This window comes from Nothobranchius furzeri, chromosome 14 (genome assembly GCF_043380555.1).
Source record: "Nothobranchius furzeri strain GRZ-AD chromosome 14, NfurGRZ-RIMD1, whole genome shotgun sequence".
Classification (NCBI taxonomy): Eukaryota; Metazoa; Chordata; class Actinopteri; order Cyprinodontiformes; family Nothobranchiidae; genus Nothobranchius; species Nothobranchius furzeri.
The window spans coordinates 32560512-32583440 of record NC_091754.1 but is presented as its reverse complement, the minus strand read 5'-3'; the positions used below and the strand labels follow the sequence as shown (position 1 = coordinate 32583440).

Below are 22929 nucleotides of genomic sequence, written 5' to 3'. Positions count from 1 at the left end.
CTTGCAGCGTGAGTCTGGTCCAGAGTCGCTACACCGGTGTTATGACACGAATAAAATCCCTCTGCTCGTTGGTTTCATGCAAATGACACAAATCCAGCCGCAAATGAAAGCTTGAGTTGTTTATTGGTCATGCTTGAGTCACACAACAGTCACGTTTGCCAACATCCCCTAGTCATGTTTAATGTTTTCCTGCTTTTACCAGAACTTGAGGCATCACTTTTGGTAATAATAAAAAACAAAACAAAAGATTTTCTGAAGTAAAAATAATTTTACCAGATGTGTACATCTAATTGGGTCTGTCCAATTTTTTGCTTTTAAAGCAAATTCCCCACTTAAATCCCTCATGTTACATCATTTATATAAATATTAGAACGGGTGCTGCTGAAATCTACCCGCAGTCATGATAATGCAGGCTTAGGGACCCAACCCCGCAGGTTTTTATTCAAAACTACATTTCTTTAGCAGAAAACTGTAAAAGCAGCAGCGTCAAACACTAAACCTCCTTTTGGTTTGGCTTAATACACTCATACAGTTAAACACATTTTCACTGGTAAACAGGCCGTCCTCACCAGTTCCTCCAGTACATTTACGGTGCATTAAAGCACATTAAAAATGAAGGACTGAATAACAAGACGTCGGGAGAAAAGATTCAGCAAGTGTTTCAAGTTGATGAATTCATAAAACACACATTTACCAGGATTTATTACTTTTAATGTTATTATGGACACGATCAGACTAAACTCAAAGCTAATAAAAGAGGTTGTGAGCCAGTGCATTTCATTATCACACACATTCACTGTATAATACTCGGAATGGAAGACGAGCTATTGCAGCTTTCCTTCTGCATCGCCTCACATGCTGCAGCAGATTTTCATATTTTCTATTCTGAATTTTGCAGATGCTTTTTATTGTTGCCACTGGCCTGTAGCCACTTGCATATACTGCAGGGTGCCTACTCGGTGATCATGGGCAGTATGAGGAAGAATGAAACTAACATTTATAATGGGAGGTGTGATTTGGGTCATTTTGGTGTAAAAAGTGAGCCCGCACAGCTTGCTGCAAGTAGCATCAGCCAAGTTGTCTTCCTGAGCCATCAGCTAGATGCTTTAGCAGTCAAGATAACAGCAACGGACTTAACTGCGTTATTCAAAAGATTAATTTAAAAACAGTCAGAGTTTAATCTGTTGCAGGACCAACTGATGCAGGATGATACCAGGTGAGCAAATGCTGACCACTTTCCCACATTACTGCAACAGCAGTGTGAGACTGAGACCAATGAGACCTTTACAGATTCTAGATATTTGATGATCTTGCTAATGAACATTTAACACCTGCATAAGCAGAATAATACTGTTGTGATAAAAATAGAAAAGGATGTAGAAACGTGCTTCATGTTCATCCTGAGGCCTCTTTTCCAATTCGTCATTTTTTTCCCCTATTCACACGACCTTTTAGCTATGATTTAAATCCAATAATCATATTTACTTTGATAGACTAAAACATCCGGTTTAGGATAAAAGTCACAAATATAAAAATAAAATCCAAAAAATGTTCCCAGTAGTTGAAAAATAGTCTTCTGTTTAATGTCCACAGGAATGTTAATACAACACCCACAGGTGTGTGTGTGTGTGTGTGTGTGTGTGTGTGTGTGTGTGCACGTGTGTGCGTGTGTGTGTGTGTGTGTGTGCTGTTCAGTTGTATTGTATTGTGTGTGTGTTGTTCAGTTGTATTGTGTGTGTGTGTGTGTGTGTGTGTGTGTGTGTGTGTGTGTGTGTGTGTGTTGTTCAGTTATATTGTGTAAACCCTGTACCAGACACCAGCACACAGTGCCAGAGACGTCTGGTTTTGGATGTTTTAACGCAACTTGTTCATTGGTTCTCCATCACAGCCCGGGAGGAGATTTTCCATGCTCAAGATCTTCAAATCAAAATGGAAACATGGTTTCAAAATCGTAAGAAATACATTGGAAATCGTTTAAAGCCTGTAGAACAGATTTATGCCAAACCTTCTGAAAATCTATTTTGGCATCATAATAAATCCTGAGATCTGCTGGGATGCCTTCAGAGTTTAAAGTTTAAAAACCTCTATGATGAACCCCTCATGTACAGGAACAGTCTTTTTAACCAGTATTAAAAATATTTGTTTACTAAATAAAACAATGAAATCCCTTTTTAACGAAAGCCTGATGGTTAGAGATAGCCACAAAATTTCAAACATTCAGCTCAAAGTATTTTTCTTTAAATATGTTTAAATTAAACACATCTTAGGATACAATTTGTATCAACAAAAACAGGATTCATCTGTCTTCTGGACCACTCGGGCAGCAGTTTTAGTATCACAACAACCCCTCTGCTTCAAACACTGATAAACAACCACAATATTGTTTTTATTTTTCCACTCAACGTTTCATTCCGGCTCAAAATGAGTTACAATAACAAAGTAAAAACAAAAGTTTTAAAAGAACAGCTCATAAACGAGGAAAATTTGTTGAATTCTGAAACATTTGTGTAAGTTAAAGCTGAAGTGCAGGACTTAACATTCAAGCTCTGGTCTGTGGAAAGGTTTAGAAGATGAATACTATACCATTTGCCTTTACATATAATAAAATATTTATTTAACACGTATTTTAAGATTTCTTGCACTCCCTTATCCTATTTAAGAAACCATAACAAGTATTTAACACATTAAGCTATTGCTTTCAAACTGGTTTCAGTGACTCTTGAGCCCGAAACTTGACCAGAAACTGCACCTAACCGTTGTGTGGATGGGTAGGAACACAAGTGGGAGGTCTCTACCCGCTTTACAGCAACTGCTGGTTACTGTGCCAGTTGCTAATATAAAGGCTAGCAGTTAGCTTTTTTTTTAGCCTTTTCAGTTTGCCGCCCATCAATACAAAACCCAAGAAGAACAATTTTGCTTTGTTTTAGTCATGGCAGACAAAAATCTAACCCTTGTAGTAAAAGTAAGAGAGTAATGTCTTTGGAGGCGAAGCAAAGAGCTAAAACTTGAATGAACATTGGCGCGGCCTACGCTAGTTTTAGGAAGCTAAGGGAGGCCATGAAATCACAGACTGATGGTGACCTGGCTTTGTTGCTACTGGACTTGTAAGTAATAATATTTTTTTGTCTATCAGTGTGGATCTTTTTACTTTATGACTTGTATAGCATCAGGTGGGGCGTGTTAGGGTTAGCTCGTTGTTTGCTCCGACTACAGGCTAGTTGGCAGGGATGTTTACGACAGTTGTAATTCTGCTTTCAACCAGTAGGAGGGAGAAGCAGGAAACATATTAATGTCCCATTTACTGTTTGGTCAGCTTTGCCAGGGTCAGGTGGGGACAGGCTGTCGTCATGAACGCTGCAGTGGGTGCAGACTGTGCCACAAGTTAGTAAACAAAAGCGGTGCATGAGCAGTGTCACTTTTAGGGATTTTGACATGAAACACACAACTTCCTTCTCACTGAGCAGCGGTACTGCCGTGGGCTCCTCTCCCATTCAAAAGCATCCCGTCCACAGCAGACGGTCAGTCCTTGCGCTGTCGCTGCAGCTCCGCCCAGTGCTAGCTGCAGTCATAGAAGATATTAACCCAACTGCGTACAGATTGCTAATGAATCGCACAAGCGGGAAGCCACCGCTGGCTGATTCTACCCGCGCCAGTCAGAGGCTCCCACTAGTAGGTAGGTGTGAGAGTGACCTGCAGGGCTTAAATAAACAGCTCCACACCAACAATGCTGATGTAAATGCAATTACTCCACCCGGCCCAGACTGAGCTGATCCGAGTGTAAATGCTCTATAAGTGTTGCTTTAAGCATATTGGCCTATTTTATTGAATTGGTGTAAGCTAGCTCATTTATTATTTTTATAAACAATCTGTATTACAACCAGATGAACCATGATGTCAGCTGACAGGACTGTCCTGGAGAAGTTGCCGCCACCTCAGTGGTAAACAACAGCTTGAGGTTTTGAAGTGGACTTTTTTTTTGGTGGCTGTTGTTGGGAGTTTCACTTCCGTCATGGGAAAATCCACAAGATCACACCAATTACACGTGTGCACCTGCTAGCCAACACTGAAGCATTTGGTCTGTGTGCTGAGTTAAAGTAAGTATGGACAGAAAATATTTTTTTAAAAAGTTCTTGCAGTTGCTGTGACAAAATTGTAGATGGCAGGCCTTAAACCCTGAAATGATTGCCCCATTTGAAAAAAACTAAAGGAAAAACACAACAATGAACAAAAGTGCCCCAAATAATTTTAAACATATATAAATAACTTAAAAGTCTCAAATAAATAAAGTTTCTAACGAACATTTTCACCCTCAACACACACAGTCAAACCCTTTCCTCATTTTAAGTGCTCAAAATAAAGGAGATTCACAGAAAAGTATGGGGGTGTTCAGATTTCCCTTAGAAATAATTAGCACATTCCTTTAAATGAAAAGACAACGCAAAGTGAAGAATCATTATGTCTTGTGTTTTTGTTTTGGGTGCGACAAACCTGATTTTCATTATTTGCAAGAGATTTACTTGCAAAAATCAGGAGGTTAAAATAAGTTGCAATCACGAGGGATGCTGCAACTTCTCAATCAGAATTGCAGCTGCAAGCTCCTGGGCATCCATCACATGAGGGTTCTTAGTCATCACCTTCCTCACCAAATCTGATGGGAAGATGCCACACAAGTTAACAAACAGCCTTTCCCTTAAGTCCTGGTATCGACCCAAAGCAGCATTCTCAGACTGGTGCTCTGACAGCAGGTGACTCTTAGGGGATGCGGTGGATGGAAGGGGCTGCTGTGGGAGGGTTGCTGAAAGGCCACGGGGCGATGGATGAGCTTGCTGGCTCCAGGGAGAGTGCCAGCTCTTACCATATAGAGGTGGGAAGCTCTTGTAGGAAAACAGATCATAGCACGGCTTAGGAGAAGGCTGATGATGAGGCTCCCAGTTAATCTGATGCTGAGGTTGCCCAAAGTAGTTTCTTTTAGAATGAAATGGTGAACCATTGTACACTCTGGAGTCCTGGAGCTCACCTTCTGGTGATGCCGTTAGGCTGCAGCTGAGGGGGGAACTCTGAGAATTAGAGCGGGGAGTAGATGTTTGGGTTGGTAGTTCACCAGGAAAACGTCTGAAGGATGGATGCTGATGTTGGGGTGGGATGTAGGCTGAGGGATTCTTAAGATGATGTGGTGACGCCTGAGAGGACGCTGAAGGAGGACTTTCTTTGATGACAGACCCACGTGATGTTTGAACTCCGTGACTAACAGAATATCCATAAGATGAATGCTGACCCAGAGCAGGAGAACACTGGGTTGCTTGGTGGCCGTACCTGTTTGAGTAGTAGAGTTGATGGTGAGAATGGTGGTGGGGACATTTAGGGCTGTCATCCAATGTGGAGTCAGGAGAGAAAGAGTCTGATCCAAGGCTGCCATCACTGCTGCAATCTGATGCCAGAGAACCTGCTTGCAGGTCAGCTGATAGGATGCATTCTGGGGTCTGTGGCACCACAAGACTGAGACTTGAATAGGTCTTTACTAGAGACCTATATCTCACCTCTGGAGATGAACATCTGCGGTAAGATTCAGCCTGACTTGATCTAGAAGCTTCAGTTAGTCCACCACCACCTTCACTATCTACCCTGGGATGCTCCCATCTGTCCAGGTGTCCTCCTGGAGCAGGATGTCTTACAATGATACTGCTGCTTTTGCTTCCGTTACATTCCTCTGGTTTGAGAAGAATCTGAAACGTGTCCTCCATGGAAGTAGGCAGGGAGCTCCATGGAGTCTGGTTTGGTAGTGTCTTGCATTTTCTTGGTTCAGCTTCAGGCATCTCGTCTGATTGACCAGAACTTTGGCTCTTCACCAACAGGGCATGCTGTAGGAGGCCTCTGGAAGCTACTGCTGAAATTTTGGCACTGGCGCGGAGCTCATCAGCCACAGATTGCTGCGGCTGACTACCCCTTTCTGGATGGTAGAACTTACACTTGTGGCCATATGTGCACTTCTTTCCTAAAAAGACAAAATAAATGAGTCTGTAAAAGAGTACATCAAAGTATTTTTTAATGAGAACCTTTCTGACGATCAGTGTTTGAGTCTTGTTCTTACAGCAGGATGCAAGAGTTTGGGCAGCCTTGTTGGTCTTCATGTGTTTCCTGTATAAATATTTGGTTGTTACGATAAAAAGAACGCACACAGGGATATTTGAGAAGTGAATCAAAGTTTAAAAGGTTTACAGAACCTGTTTAAAAGGCAGTTGGATACATTTGGGCTCTGGTGGGACTCCAAAGCTTTAGAACTAAATACTGGAGCTACAAATTGGTTTGGTAAGTTCAGTGACCCTTGACCTCCATACAGGTGAATCCAATTATGATAACGAGTATTTAAGAAGGCCAACTGTGTTTCCCCTTCTCTTTTAATATTCTCTGAAGAGTACCAACATGGGATCTCATAACAAGTCTCACATGACCTGAACACAAAGATAGTTAATCGTGGTTTAGGGGAAGGAGACAGAAAGCTGTCTTAGAGATTTCAGCTGTCTGTTTCCACAATCCGGAACTTATTAAGGAGATGGAAGATCACAGGCACAGTTCAAGTTAAGGCTCCAAGTGGCAGACCAAGAAAAATCTCAGATAAACAGAAGAATGGTGAGAACAGTCAGAGTCAACCCACAGACCAGCACCAAAGACCTACAACATCATCTTGCTGCAGATGGAGTCTCCGTACGTTGTTCAGCTATTGGGTGCACTTTACACAAGGAGGTGCTGCATGTGAGAGTGATGCAGAGGAAGCCTTTTCTCCACCCACAGCACAAACAGAGCAGCTTGAGATCTGCTAAAGCTCATTTGGACTTGCCATCTTCATTCTGGAATAAGGTGCTGTGGACTGATGAAACTAAAACAGTTATTTTGGCATAACAAGGGGTGTTGTGCATGGAGGAAAAAGAACACAGCATTCCAAGACAAACACCTGCTACCTACACTAAAACATGGTGGTGGTTCCATCATGCTGTGGGCTGTGTGGCCAGTGCAGGGACTGGGAATCTTGTTAAAGTTGAGGGACGCATGGATTCCACTCAATATCAGCAGATGCTGAAGACCAATTTCCAGGAATCAGTGACAAAGCTGAAGCTGCGCCGGGGCTGGGGCTTTCAACAAGACCACGACCCTAAATGCTGCTCAACATCTACCAAGGCATTCATGCAGAGGAACAAGTAGAACGTTCTGGAACGGCCTTCTCATTCCCCAGACCTTAATATCGTTAAAAATCTGTGGTTTGAGTTAAAGAGAGCTGTCCATGCTCAGCAGCATCAGACCTGAATGAACTAGAACTGTTTTGTAAAGAAGAACGGTCCAAAATACCTTCAGCCAGAATGCAGACTCTCAGTGGAAGCTATAGGAGGCTGTTATTTCTGCAAAAGGAGGATCTATTAAATATTGAGTTCATTTTCTTGGTGCCTAAACTTATATACACCTGCATAAATGATTGCACACTTTCTGTAAATCCTATAAACTTTGTTTCTCTTCTCAGATATCCTTGTGTGTGTCTCCCATGTGACATACTTAACTGAACATTTTTACCATAACCAACAATTTACATAGGAAAATCATGAAGATAAACAAGGCTGCCCAAACATTCACACCCTGCTGCGTTTCTATTCAATCTTTAGTCAAACTTATTTTTATGTAATGGAACAGAATTGCCTAACTGACCATAAGGACAAGGCTGCTTCTTAGATTCAGGAGCAACCGGCCTCTTCCTCAGGAAATTCTCCAGACTCGGTCCGTGTCGTCCCAGTGGGTCATCCGGAGGCATGAATCTAATTCCACAGTTAGAAAGGAGGATCCAAATTTTAATGTTGCAAGAATTATAGATTATTTTAAGTTTTTCTTTCTGTTTTGAAGTATCAAGGCACAAATAAATCTGATATTATATTAAGCGACACCAACCACTGCTCTGTTCCTGACAGGTCGGGTAAGCCTTTAGTACCCAGAAGCCAAACCCTGCAGTTTGTATCAGTGATGGGATCATCTGGCATGGGATGCTTACTTGTCATTTACAAAGGAGTACATCAGCAGACGCTCATCAATAAATTTCTTCCACTCTGGCTTCTCATTGGCCAGGTCTCGGTAGTTGTCGTTGGAAACAATGATACCATCTGACTCATAGGCCAGTTTGACGATGAATCGGTCATCATAGCAGACCACGCGGCGTCCCTGGACACGTCGAGATGGGGTGAAAACCAGGATCTTATCTTTCTCGAGCCGCCGCAAGATCTCCTGGTCTGAACAGAGAGACAGCAATTCAGGGAAGCAGTGAAAACAACATAGGAGGCTGATGTTCTTTTAGTTTCAGCTAGTGAAAGGGACGAGTCCTCACCAAAACGTGTCAGAACATGCTTTTGTTTTTTCTTCTGTTTTGACACGAAACCGTTTCTGAGAGGTGTGATAGATGTGTACCTGTGATTAGAGCATCAGGTCGTGACTGCTCCTTTCTCCAGGCTGGAACAAAAACGGTGATGTCACGGTGCCCTCGCTCCAAGAACCAATCAACAGCCAGCTGGATGCCTTGGCAGGAGAACACTTCCTTGTTCCCATGACTGCACGAACAAAAATGAAACAATGGAAACGTTGCTGTTGTAACAGAATGAAATGACTGTTCCCCCTCTCCTCTGACACAGGACTAGTCTGCATGAGGTATGGCCTCAAGGTCTCATGCATTTGTTATAAACTGCTTCTTTTCAGCTCAACAGAAGAATGAAGAATCGACTCTCCTTTTAATAAATCATAGAACTCTATTTTTAATAAAGCTAATCAAACAAAGTGATAGTCAATAATAAGATGTGACCAATCTGTGAAATCAAAATATTAATTACTTTATTATAATCCTATAGAATATAATAAGTAATATGACTTTAAATGTTTCCACTAGGACTGATCTCACGTAGCGTTAAGAGACAACAAGTTGTTTTACTGATCCAATCAGAATCTGCCCTGACGAAGGTGTGGTTTTGGTGGTGCTTGGTAAATCTGTCAACTTTTCATTTGACCATAAACCAAAACATCCAAATTATAAAACTATGCCCACGTCATCTTTAACGCCAGTTCAAAGTGTTCTAGAGAAGTTGTCGGAGTGGCCAATCCGTAACTTTCCTCTTCAGCCGAAAGAACCAACGACAAGCTGGATAAATCTGTTGCTGTTCCACCTGCTGCAACGGTTCCTTTCAGAATAAAAGCTGAACCATCAAGACCCAGGTTTGGGTCTCACCAGATGGCAGTAAAATTGTCATGACCCGGGAGTATCTCAAGACTGGTCTGGTCGGCTGCCGTGGCTGCTTCTACAGACTTCGGCTCCATAAGATCAAACTGGACCTTTACACCTCCTGATCTAGACGGGGACTTCCGCTAAGGGTACATAGACAGACAGAATGGCGTTGAACGTGTTTATGAATCTCCTAACCAAAGCTTAACGTGAAGACATCACCTTCACTTCCCACCAGAACTAATCGTTTCTCCGGATTTGCTGGTTCTGAGCAACATTCCACATTACACCATTCTCTGTCTCATTCACCTTAGTTACACCATACATTTAGTGTTAAAGTTAGTCTAGTTTTAATTTGTTTAGTAATAAATCTTTAAACTTTTAAAACCTGACTCTTCTGTTGTCTCTGAATTAATACGAAGCTGTTATCTAATCCCTGCAATAAAAAGTTCCAATCTTCTGGTTAAAATAACCTCACAGATCCATAAGGTTGATTTCATATTTCCCATGGAATCCTACGTCTTATGGCTTATTAAATAACATGTAATTTAAATCATTACAGAATGGCGAGCCAGCCAGGAGACTTGGGATGTTGTTTGTTAGATTTAATAATGCATTACACCGACAAAGGCTCACAGGATAACAGGAAGGAATGTTCTGACTGTCTGAACCTTTTGCATCACTCAGCAGTTCAGAACATCAACTTAGAAAATAGAGTGGAAACCTGACCTCATAGCTACGTTGCTTCCATCCACCACAACAGGCCGAAGGTTGTCTTTGCCGTCCAGCAGAGGGGACGGACTCAGTAGCTGACAGCAGTCCAGGGAAGAGTTGGAGGAAGAGGAAGAGGAGGAGGAACAGGCCAAGGAGGAAGAAGGAGACTGGGATGCAGTTGGACCTCTAGGCTGCTCCATCTCTGTCCTGGTTCCCAGTTTGACCAGCTCTCCCAGAATGTCATTGATGAGTGCATGTGGGCCCAGTTTCTTAAGCACTAACAGCACTAGGTTTTCAGAATAGCCCAGCTTAAGGGCAAACTCAACCTTGGTGCGGTAGTCTGAGACGGGGTCAGAGGGCGGTGATGATCCGGACTGAGATGTGTTTCCAGAGAACGGGCTTGGTGCCAGGTCCAGCCTGACCAGATCACCGTCTAAAGAGGACTCCTGCTGGTGATCTTGAATTGAGCCCCTGCACCCAGAAAGGCTCCCATTTTGAAGCCGTTCATCTTCATTGTCAGAAATAGCGCTCTCTTCTGAAAAAGTACTGCAACTACTACTGCAGCTGCAACTTGAATTTGTACTTAGACTTATAGTACTCACACCAGTACCAGAACTGCTCCTGCTCTGTGCACCACCGTGGACTTGCAAGACCCTAGAAGCTTTTGAAACGTTTGAGCCAACCTGCCTGTCGGCACCATCCACATGGAGATAGTCCAGATCCAGTCCCAGGTTGAGGATGTGGCCTGTTCCATCCTCCAGATGGTCCTTCAGGCCCATGAATCCTTCTCAGACATTCAGCTCCACCTCCTCTTTGACCTCCGCAGCACCCGTTCGACACAACCACTTCTGCTCAGATCAGGCTGCTCACTGGCTCATCCTGAGAAGGAAGCTGGGAGGAAAGAACTGCAGGTTAGGTGCGAGGAAAATATGCCTGAATTTGCATGTTCATTTGAATAGCTAGTGCAGAATGCAAGGTAGTGAAACTAAACCAGAGTACGCCGGTTTCATCACTGAGAAAAAAAAACACATTTCCAGCAGCCAAGGCGCTGTCAGATCAACAGGTTTCTGTTAAATAAGGTAATTTCATCATGAAACTACAGTGGAGAGTTTATAAGTTTAGCTTTGTTTATTTTTTGAGACAAGTCCCAAAAATAACACAAATAACCACTTTCTAAGTAAAAAATGGTGCTCAGAGCAGCTTTACTTCCATCTATCTAAGATGTGTCGAAGCAAAACCTCCCTGACACGCCTACCTGATTTGCCTATTGAGTTCCTTGCAAAAAAAAAACAAAAATCACACATTAGCTTAAGCTGAAGTACCCGCTAAAGGGAACTAACTTCTATTACATTAGGTGAGTGGGTTCACAGCTGCATCCTCTCCTTAAACTCCATTTACAGGTTTGCAGTGGAGAGCATTGAAACATAAAACACAGACGCTTTCTTAGGTTAACAGTTTAATCAATGTAATCCAAAGTCATTCTGCAACATTTTCAGTCTGTCAAAAAAAATTAGATTTACCTAAATTATTTTTTTTACTCAAAGCAACATTTTGTGGGTGAATAGAGCATGAAAACCCTCACAGATCCTAAAATAAGCACAGATGAACGCAAGAAATGTAAAACTCTGTCATTACAAAAACTGAGCTCAATGCAGAAACAATTCATTCCATTAACTTCAGATGAAATAAAAACCATAACTTGGTTTACTGGTCATCATCATCAGAGTGAGGTATTTTATAAAAGAAATAAATGTGTGAGTTTGCTGGTCTAGAGCATACTGGCATGTGTTAACACAATACCAGGCGAAAAGGCATCAGCAACGACCGTAGAGAATCTTCCCATCAGTCTACAAAGCATCATAAAGGCTTTCTGAATAATCCAGAGCCCATCACTGTACATAATATAATATAATATAATATAATATAATATAATATAATATAATATAACAGAATACAATAAAATATAAAATATTAAAATATATTTATAATATAATGTATAATATAATAAAATATAATATAACCAAATGTAATATAATATAATATAATATAATATAATATAATATAATTAATAAAAAACATTTGAAGGTTTACAAGTAAACACAAGTAAACATACAATTTATACAATTCTAAAATGGGTACAGGCAGAAGCATAAGCTTATAACCCCAACCCCCCAAACAATTTGAAACTAAATTTTCGAATAGCATACCGATTCCATAATTTATACACCATTATTGACATTTATGAGAATATATTCAAATCCCCATTCATGATTTATAAACAGTAATAACCTTTAATATTTTATGCATTTTTTTCATTGACTTCATTCATAATATTGCTTGCCTTGCGATCTCAGACTTTCTCTTCGTAAGGTGCTCATTCACATATACACTTGTACCCTTTATTTTTTTACATTCCTCAGCACCTCCATTTTACATTTTCTACTGGCAATCCTGATCACAATGGTTGACTTTTTACTATATTCTTGTACATTGTGACAAAATAGTAGAAAAATAGAAAATAATGGCGACTGCTGCCCATTTTCCAACAAGGGACATCCAGACAAGTTTACCTTGATGTTAGACATCTGCAGTTCTCAGAGAATGTCTTAAATATTTGTTGACGCAATAATTAGGAAAAGACCGAATAAGTAAGGCTTGTTTAAAAGGGTTGCTGGAGAAAATGAAATTATTAAACTAAAGCCTAAATAGGGAATGAGAGCACAGCTCAGACTTGTAACATTGAAACACAAATAACCATAAAACCTTTAGAAAAGACCCAAGTACTTGTGTTTTACCCATAATGCTTAGCTTGGGTATTTGGAGAGACCGAAATATAGTGTTTCAGCACAAATGGCAGAGCATGGTGGTGGAGGGCTGATGGTTTGGGCTCCTTGCAGTTGTTACTGAAGTCTAACATGAATCCTTTTGGTTGACAGCTTTGGTTGAATTGGGTCGTAAAACCGGACAATGATCCCAAACACAGCAGCGGATAAACATCATAAATGACTGGAAAAGAAAGAACAAATTGTCACTTAAGTCCACGTTATCTTTGAAAAACACAGTGTTCACACAGTGCCTCAGTACTTTTAAGTGAATGTTGAAGTAGAGTAAGATGTAACATGATATTGTGTTTATATCTATGAGTATCATTATATCAGCACACTCTAGTGTCCACTTATAAAACCAGAACCTCCTCGCTGTGCGTTCGTCTTTCTAACACGTTAATCTAACAGCCGAAAAATCTCCCCAGCCTTTAGCGTCTACATTCATCACTAAATAAAACAAATCAGCTGTGTTCATGATCTAAAACACGCAGGAAACGTGTTGGAAGCAGACTGCAGGTACGTCAGCTCAGTTTTTCCAAGTCCCAACAGAGCGGCAGGAATTGCAAGTGGAATATTCTGGCCAGAGGGGGCGATAGGGTTGGGTGGCCTATAAAGGGTCATTTTAGGACCTACTGGCTCAAGAAAAGGATTTAAAACTACAAAAATGTTTCATACAAATTAACAAAGCTTAAAGAAACTTATTTTAAGAACTTGTTATCTACCGGTGCTACAGGTAATGATATATTCATTCATTCATTCATTCATTCATTATCTTAACTGCTAATGCCTATAATGTCTGTGAGCTGGTGCCTGATTGCAGTAGGAGAGGTGGGGGGACTTCCTGTACATTTCTCATGTCTATCACAGGGAGATGATATTATAAACATTACATTCTAATTCTTTAAAGACAAAGTTCACTCATTGTTTTCAACAATTTGCAGTTGTTTCTAGTATAAAAGAATGCTTTGTGAGTTGATTTATGTTGAAAAATTCTTACTGTTTCAGGAATTAGAAGAGAGCCAGAGCAGAGGGGAGCAGAAACAGCAGGAGTCTTATTTTCTGACATCTCTCCTCTGATTCTCCAACAGCAACACAACTCTTCCGCTGACTGTTTGCTGTGCAGTGTTGATGTTTTATCCCCACAAACAACACAAGCCTGGAGGAGTTCTGCTGTGTTGTGGAGTCGCTAATGCTAATAATGAGCTTACTAGCTGAGGCGTGCTCCTCTCTCTCCTGGAGGCTAAACCAACAACAGCCATCCCCATCGGGAGCCAAACGGGCGAGTCCATGAACACGAATTTACAATGTGACGTAGATCTGAACGGCTTTTCTAATCTGAGCATTTCTCCATCTCTTTTCTATTGGCAACAAACGCAGCAAATAGGAATAGAAGAGCATTTTTACATCCAGCTTGCATGTTAAATCCAGAGTGAGCCATCATATTTCTACAACAAGTAAAAACTGGTTTGTCGGTAGATTCGGTCTTAAAAAAGTATCAGCTGAAGGAAAAGTCACTTGTGTTTACCCAGTGGCTGCATCTAGAGGTTTTAGCTGAAGCTAACACTAGCCTCCAGTATGTTAGGGACACAAACACGTGCAATAATAATGACTATCTCTGGATTTGGGCCATGTTTACTAGTCTGACGTATGGAAATCCCTGTTGCATCAAACCTTTTGTTTATTGTTGTGCTACAGATTATCACCAGTTGGTTCCGTGCCAAGGGTCACCCATTCATTCTTGTCTTTTTGCTCAACTCAAAACTGCATGTTCACGCAGGACGGAAGCCACTGAGCAGTCACACAGAAAGCTGTGGTGACAAGGACAGCGCAGATCACTTTCACACACCAAACAGCATCGGACAGTTCGTGTGAAGGTTTGTTATCTGTGGAAAAACCTCTGTGGGGTACTTCCTAACGTCAAACTGCTTCAGCTTCAGACATTCTCGCTGGTGTTGTTTTAGTTCACCCACAAACAGAGGATCAGAAAGATGCACGAAACATAATAAACCGGTGGCAAAAGGGAGATGTAGTATTTAATTTTTATTTTTAAAGGATGACTTTCATTTACGTTACTGACTAGTTTTCAGGAACAGACTGTGGGAGGCTGGAAACCTGTTGCATTTGGGTGACTAACAGTTTTTATCTGTCTGACCGACACCAGAATATTCCATCAAGCATCGAATGAACTGGTCAATAATAAATAACAGCTTGAATAGCAATAATAATACTGCATTTATTTCTTCTCATCAGGTAAATAAAAGCAGCTGTGCAGTCTGTCAAGATGAGAGAATTAACACACATGCAGCGCTCTGCAGGGTGAACTACATTTAAGTCAGTAATTCAACTTAAAAGGTGAAACTAACATGTGAAATAGACTCATTCTAAGTCAGATATTTCAGCCTTTATGTGTTATAATTGAGAGGATTATGGCTCACAGCTCATGAAAACCGCACATTCTGAATCTCAGACAACTAGTATCTAATCAAAAGGTTCAATATTATAGACTCAAACTGTCACTCTAATCTGCTATTGAATGCAAACACATGCAAAGGTTCCTGAGCCTTTAGATCAGGGGTCGGGAACCTTTTTGGCTGAGAGAGCCATGAAAGTCAAATATTTTGAAATGTATTTCCCTGAGAGCCATACGTCTATATTATTATTTTTTTAAACACCGAATACAACTAAATGCGTGCAATTTTAAATAAGACTAACATTTTCTCATCACCTCTAGCTCGTTGACGCCAAAAGTGCCTTTTTCGTCGCTTAAGTACAAAAAGAGGGTTTTCCCTTTTCTAACTGCAGATCCCAATGCAGCGTTAAACTGACGCAATGGGATGTTCGCAGCCAGGGCACCAAATGAGCTCATGTACCTCACCCAACCTTATCCTCTTGTTATTTAACCTTCCCCTCACCCCTATCCTAACCGTAATCGTCTTGCTAGCGAACACTTTACCCTTACAGTGACCAAGCGAAGAGTTGCCAACAGTTTTTTTACTGAAAGTAGCTGAAGTTCCCCCCAAAAGTTGCTAGACGTCGCCAGATGACGTCACGTGTTAATTTGCATACAACACGATGACGTTGTATGGTTTGCGTGATGATGTCACCACATTTGTGTCATGACATCACCGGTCTTGTAGAGTAAATCAAATAAAACCCGTGTGATTTTATGAAAAAAAAAATTTAATTTATTTTTTAAATATTTTATTAAAATAAAAAACCCATAAAATACAAAACAGCAACTTTTAAAACATCAAGTCAAGATGGCACAAAAAATGGAAGGAATATTTTTATTTTGTCTGAAGAGAATGGAACTCTTAAACACAAAAATATTAAATAGATAGGAATGTATGAATGATTGAAATAAAATGAATTTTCTCTTGTAGTTTTCAAGTGCCTTGAGATGTATTCGGTTGTGATTCAGTGCTATATATTGACCTAATAAATAATATATTTTTTACTTTTGTTCGTTTTTTTTGCTTTTAGTACAGTTGTGTAAAAAGAAGCAGGCCGTATTTAGTATTCAGAAATGTTACCTGCAAACTGCCAATGACCTGAGGTGTTTGTCTTACAGTATTATTCTGTTTTTTATAAAAGTTTTAAATGTGCTACGTTATTGAACTCATCATAGAGTTCCAATGTTCCTTGAATGCACCACAAGTGGTGCGAGAAGCCAGCAGCCATGTGCGAGTGTGACGCTGCCTGCACGCGCATGCGCAGATCCTTTTCTTTCTGATCCTCTGGACGGAAGGACGGTCCTTTCGCTTCAGATACATCTCTTATCTGCAGGTAAAGTCGGCAACAAAGTTGTAGTGAAAGTAGCTGAGGGGGGTCAGAAATGTCGCCAGATTTGTTGCTAGGCGCTTTTTTTTTAAAAAAAAAAAGTCGTTGAGGGGTCTGAAAAGTCATTAGAAATGGCGACAAATTCACTAAGTTGGAAACACTGACCAAGCGTTTGTCTCCCATGTAAAATTAGTTGGATTTGGACTGAGGCAACGTGAGGGGGAAGTTTTGACTACCAAGGTTAGAAGTAAAGGGTATTTGTTACCTCCCCCTCGCCAGATGGTTTGTTCTGGGTGGCAAATGCGAAAATTCACAGTCAGAATGCATGGGAAACAAACGCTTGGTTACTGTAAGAGTAACGTTTTAGGTAGCAAGAGGGTTAAGGTTAGCATGAGGGTGAGGGGAAGGTTATAAATAGCAAAACGTTAAGGTTTAGGTGTGGTTAAATGAGCTGGTTCAGTGCCGCAGCAGCGGACATCCCATCGCGTCAGTTTTACGCTGCATCAGGATCTGCAGTCAGAAAGGAGTAAACCCCCTTTTCAAACATAAGTGACAAAAAAGGGCACTTTTGGCATCAGGACTTTGACGCAGAGTTTGTTTTTGACGTGCTGGGAGTGAGAATGTGTTGCTTAAACAGGTGCGGTAGAAAATGGATAGATGCTAAAATGCACGAGAATGTTTTTTATGTTAAACACTGTGTTTTCTGTGAATTATCCGAGAGCCGAATGCAGTCATCAAAAGAGCCACATACGGCTCGTGAGCCATAGGTTCCCTACCCCTGCTTTAGATGGTCTCTCAGTCTAAGCCTGACATAAATTGACTTTTGCACCATATTTGAGTTTCACCTGTATGATGATCTTTGTTCACTTTACCAAAGTTTTCATCCTTAATTAAATATTTTGAATGATTCACTTTATAAAATGTAATTTATTCAGCAACAGGCTATTTCTGCAAGGAATTACACTGTAACCCTGAATAAGTTCACTGAACTCAAAATTTATGAGGAAACTGATTACCTAATAATTTTTAAGTTAACTTATCTAAAAACTATAAGTTTACCATAACCTAAAAAAATGACCTGAATAAAATCAAAGCATTTAACTACCTCCAACCTATAACTTAGCACTTAAGCAACTTACAAAGTTTAATTTCACTAAACTTGCATATTTTATTTTATTTGAACTTTATTACATGTTTTTACTAACTTAATTAATATAACTTTAATGAACTCTAAATGGACCTATTAAACCCTAACCCAAATAAGTTGAATTTACTTAAAAATGACAATGTGGCAGGCTGGTGAAGGCAGTAACTAACACCAGATCATGACTCACACACCCATAAATGCTAACAGCCAATGAAAGTGGAACACTCAAAGTCAAGTCAAGAACATCTGGTGTGAACAACCACAGTATTAACAACAATGGGACGGCATAGCCGTACAGCATTACTTTGACCAACCTCCTCGCTTATGGGGCCAACATGATACAAAAAGTGATACCACATCTGCAACACTGAACAAAATAATAACTGAGAACAACAATCCTCCACAATGAACATGCATAAACACCCCAAAATTGAGCTAAATAACTGAAAACATGACTACGCACAATGCACCATGCCCACCAGTTGTTTATTGTTCCTGAAATCCAACAAAATTGCTAGTTTGTGGTTGTTTTTCTTGTAAATCCACAAATATTTAAAATAATATACAAGTCTGTTTATCAGACACACTTTAGGGTTGATGTAAAGATGAATGGAATAATGTAGAAACATAAAATAATAAATCGATCTTTTTTGGTTAATATACTCATTAAGGTTAAGTTGTCTTTATTGATTAATTTAAGTGCTTACTTAAAAAAGAAATAGTTCACTTAATTAAAACGTTTGAGTTCTATGTACTTAAAACAAGGAAAAGGTTGAACAAACTCAACACATTTGATTTCTAAAAACATTTTTTTTTAATTATGAGTTTTATCTACTCAATATATTTGATTATTTGAACTTTTGGGTTTACAGTGTATAGGCTTTTAAAGCAGACATTAGTTTCTGTATTTCTATAGTGCCTTCTAGGGTCATTCATACACCCTCACATGCTCGTGGTGTAGCTACAGCTGCCCTGGGTACACTAACAGAAGCGAGGGTGCCACACACAGATGCCTCCGGTTCCTCTGACCACCTCCAGCAATAACGATTAAAATACCCAAAGATCAAATTTGACAAAGACTGTGGACATTTTTGTAAATTATCAGGTGGCGGAATTGAACACTTTGGTGGTTATTTGTCATGTAAAACAGTAAAAGTTATGTTTTTAATACTAGAATCGCTGGATGAAAATGCCTGAATATGAACTTCAAAAATATTTTAGTAAAATTAGTTTCAAGCTGAAGGTGGTTTTCCAGGAGCACCATTCAGCCTAAAAACAACTCTGCACAGCGTGGTTTGAATCAGCCCATCTGAGTGTAGCTTTGCTCCCATGCCAGCTTCATTCACAGAGATGTGTTCGACATTTTGCTCAGTTTTATGGCTTTTTGTCAGACTCTGAACCAGGAAACGGCTGCAGGCACTGAGACAGAAAGCAAAAAACTCCAGAGCAACCAGTGACTCCGCCCCCTAGCCAACCAGCGGCCAGAATCACGTTGCCGGCCCGACTCAGCCTTGCCAGGTACCTCAACGGAGCAGGAACTAAAAATAGGGGAGAAGTAGAGGGAAAATACCGAACCGTGCCCTTGAGAACAGCGGTCGGGCTGAGCTGCATCGGTCCGAGTTGCTCTGAGTAGTGTTCCTGGAAAACCACCTTAACAGACCAAACTGAACTAAAAGGGCAGCAGAAGCTCAGGAGGTAGAGTGGGTTGCCCAGTAATTAGAGGGTTGTGGGATAGATCCCGGCTCTCGACAGAAAATGCTGCTGTTGTGTCCTTCGGCAAGACACTTAACCCGCCTTGTCTGCTGGTGGTGATCAGAGGGACCGGTGGCACCTGTGCTCGTCAGCCGTGCCTCGGTCAGTGCACCCCAGGGCAGCTGTGGCTACATCGTAGCTCATCACCACCGGTGAGTGAATGTGTGTGTGCCATTTTGACTGGCCTTGATTTAACAAAAAATTACCTCATGTTGTTCAAGAGTGTGCGATCTCATCAACGTAAAGCTAGCATACAAACGACAAAACCCACGTATGTCATTTTATACTGAAGGAAGGAAATGCTTCAACTAGATTTTCACACACAAGTTTACAAAAAGATGAAGACAAAATATTTTATCAGCAGGAAATCTGAGGCACCCAGATGGAGGGGCACGGTTCCCTGGTGAAATCTTCTACAGTTTCCTGATAATTTTGTATTTTTGGTATACTATAACTTCGTGAACCAAGAGAATGATTTTCATCCACCTGTTCTTCTAACACTGACATAAAAAAGCAGAATTCGGCTTGTCCTGTTTTATCCACAGTTCGAAAGAGAAACTCCGGACCGGAAAGCGGGGGCCTCTTTGTGTTCCGACCCCGACGTCTAATCTGCCGCGCCGCTGTTTGTCATCCTGAATGCCACAAGAGAACTGGAATAATTTAGTCCACCAAACACAAAAGAAGTACAAAAGGAAAGAGCGAGAGTGAGTTTGTGTGTGTTGGAGAGGTGGAGGGCGGTGGGCGGGGGGGGGGGGGGGGGGGGGGGGGGGGAGAGAAGTGTGTCTGGCTTGCCGTCCCTCAACAATGCAGCTGCCACCCAATCTGTCCCCCTGTGATGGGAGCATTGTTCTCTGAGGCCGGAGCAGCATGCACAGACGGACGTAGGGGGCTTTTAAACCCATTCACCCCCAAAACACACACATGCACATCATGGCTGGTGATGCAGACCCACCCGCATCAGTTGCAGATGGAATCTTTGACGAGTCAGCAGAAACAGTAAAGACACAACAACTAAGAAATCAAAACAAAGGCTTCAAAGCAACGTAGAAACTAATGTGAGCAGCATAACTACGTCATTTAAAACATTAAGCAGATTAAACTTTGTTTTCAGGCTTAATGCTCAAACTTAAAACGAAAATCGTTCGGATCCTCAGCATTTGTTTATGAAAAGTTTTAGATCTTTGTTTATGCTGCTGATGTTTAGAGGTCCTCCAGAGCTGTTTCTGACACTTTTTACAGAAAAACACTCCCACGTAAGACACTTTCATGTTTGGAAGCCATGTTGATTCTATAAATACTTTGCTTAGAAGACAAACCTTCTCAGTTATTTGATTTTGAGGTTAGAAACATAATTCTGTGGTTATGATTTCAAACCTGCCGTAAACATCTGCTTTTGTCAGACGCTTCCTGTGAAAATGTTTGGGTCTCGCCACAGCGAGCAGATGCTGCATCCTCCACCTTGGTGACCCATCCAGCCCGTGCTGTTTCTGCGTTGCATGTTTCCCTGCATGTGTCATGATCCCGGGTTAGCCCCTCTTGGGGGGGGGGGGGGGGGGGCTCCCCAGAGATCAGACCTGGACCAGTCCCTCAGGGCTGGCTCGCTGCACGGCTGCCATTTGCTGGCTGAGCCCGGCGCTGAGCCAGTCTGCCATGCCAGCGACTGGCTGGGAGGGGGGGACAAAGAGGGGGCAGAAAGAGGGGGTGGGGTGTGGGTATGGGAGGGGGGCAACAGATGCCTACTGAAGCCACAGGGGAACACCCTGAAAGCATCCCCCTCTTCATCCTCCTCTCTGCTGCAACTGGTGGTCCAGATTCACTCTTAGTCGTACATTTCACCACTGTCTGTCTGTCTGTGCCTTAGGGTGGTGGTGGTGGTGGTGGTGGTGGTGGGGGGGGGGGGGCACTCAGCTTCAACTCTGAATTCTGCATATTAAAATGTCTGGTTTACATCCAATAAAACCAGGAATGTCAGAGACAAAAGTGTAAGTATGAATTACTGACTTCACCTTTAGCAGGAAGACCAGAGCGATCATATTTACAGGACTTAGCAGCAAATAGTTCCAGAGGAAGATTCTTTTTTGTGGTTTTGGTAGAATTTGGAGATCATGCATTGTTTTCAGGGATCTTGTAAAAGTAACTTCAGTTATGCTTCAAAGAGCATATTTCCCTCTCAATGTCCCTTTGGGGCTTTTTACAAGTTATTTAAAACCAAAACACATTTTTCCTGCATTTGTAAAAAAAATAAATAAATAAAATACAAGCTCCAACGATATTTTCATGGTTATATTAATGCAAATCATTGTATTGGGAGAAAGATTAGCTATCAATTAAAATCTATAGAAAAACTATTTTGTGCACAAAAATTATAATTCTAAAAATAAAAATAAAAATAAACAGAAATCTGAGTAATTAAAAGGATCATTATATTGTAAAGTTATGGGATGTGTGTAAAAAAGTATAAAATAACCTGAGCACTTACCACACAACATCACGTCAAACAACAGGACAGCAGCTTCTCTCCTAACCTCTGAAGAGTTTCCCACAACTCTTGTTGGTAAAAGTTGCCCCTGTGAGCCCATTTACTGGAGTTTTCCTTTGAAAGGTGAAAAAAGGGGAATGTCACTTTCCAGTGGAAAGCTGGAAAAAGTCGAGCCAATCCACAGAAATGAGTTTCCAGTATGAATAAGGCCGCAATCCCACAGAGCTGAAAGCAGGACGTCCTGAAGCTGCAGACTCATCAGAATGATAACCACAGATAGGAGAGAAACTCATCTACCAACCCTTCCTCACAGCAAACCTCCTACACTGACCAATCCAAAGGCAGATCTCTGCCTGACATACGTTCCACTTTGCTGTCTTCTTCTGTACACTCTGATCACATTCACTCCCTGAACCCCCCAAAACACTATGAAATGGTAAAATAACTCCACCCCTCTCCACCCCCACCCCCTATCTCACTCACACACACACACACACACACACACACACACACACACAGACACACACACACACACACACACACACACACACACACGTACACACATACACACACACACATCAGTGGTCCATGCGCCAGCTAAGGCCATGAATGGACGAGAGGGTGTGAGCTGACAATGGTGGGGAGGGGTACACAAAGGATGGTCCTCGGCAGGCAGCTGCACACAGACACACCATGTTTAGGGAAAACACACACGCCACACACACGCTCACAGACAGACCATCTCTAGAGCAAACACACACACACACACTCGCACGCACGCACACACACACACACACGCACTCGCACGCACGCACACACACACACACACACACACTTGCACGCACACACACACACACACACACGCACGCACGCACGCACGCACGCACACACACACACACACACACACACACACACACACACACACACACACACACAAGTAGAAAAAGCAAGTAAAAACACATGGGACCCAGATATGAGCTCTGTGGAGCAC

At 41.5% G+C, this 22929-nt stretch overlaps 1 protein-coding gene across 1 annotated transcript; it reads right to left on the bottom strand.

The window, feature by feature from the left end:
• Positions 1–3724: 3724 nt before the first annotated feature.
• LOC107389637 (probable ribonuclease ZC3H12C) lies at positions 3725–22352 on the bottom strand. Its single transcript, XM_015965878.3, has 6 exons — positions 21939–22352; positions 9971–10846; positions 8440–8579; positions 8030–8264; positions 7693–7799; positions 3725–5992 (listed from the first exon to the last, which is right to left on the bottom strand). The coding sequence occupies exons 2-6, from the start codon at positions 10732–10734 to the stop codon at positions 4551–4553; spliced, it is 2688 nt and encodes an 895-aa protein (XP_015821364.1). The 5' UTR covers positions 10735–10846; positions 21939–22352; the 3' UTR covers positions 3725–4550.
• Between the last annotated feature and the right edge of the window lie 577 nt (positions 22353–22929).

Coding starts and splice junctions, on each gene's coding strand:
- LOC107389637 (XM_015965878.3), bottom strand. CDS start 10,734: ATGGGCCTGAAGGACCATCTGGAGGATGGAACAGGCCACATCCTCAAC. Junction 8,265..8,439: donor ACCTGATGCTCTAATCACAG/GTACACATCTAT, acceptor CTCTCTGTTCAG/ACCAGGAGATCTTGCGGCGG. Junction 7,800..8,029: donor TACTCCTTTGTAAATGACAA/GTAAGCATCCCA, acceptor CTGTGGAATTAG/ATTCATGCCTCCGGATGACC.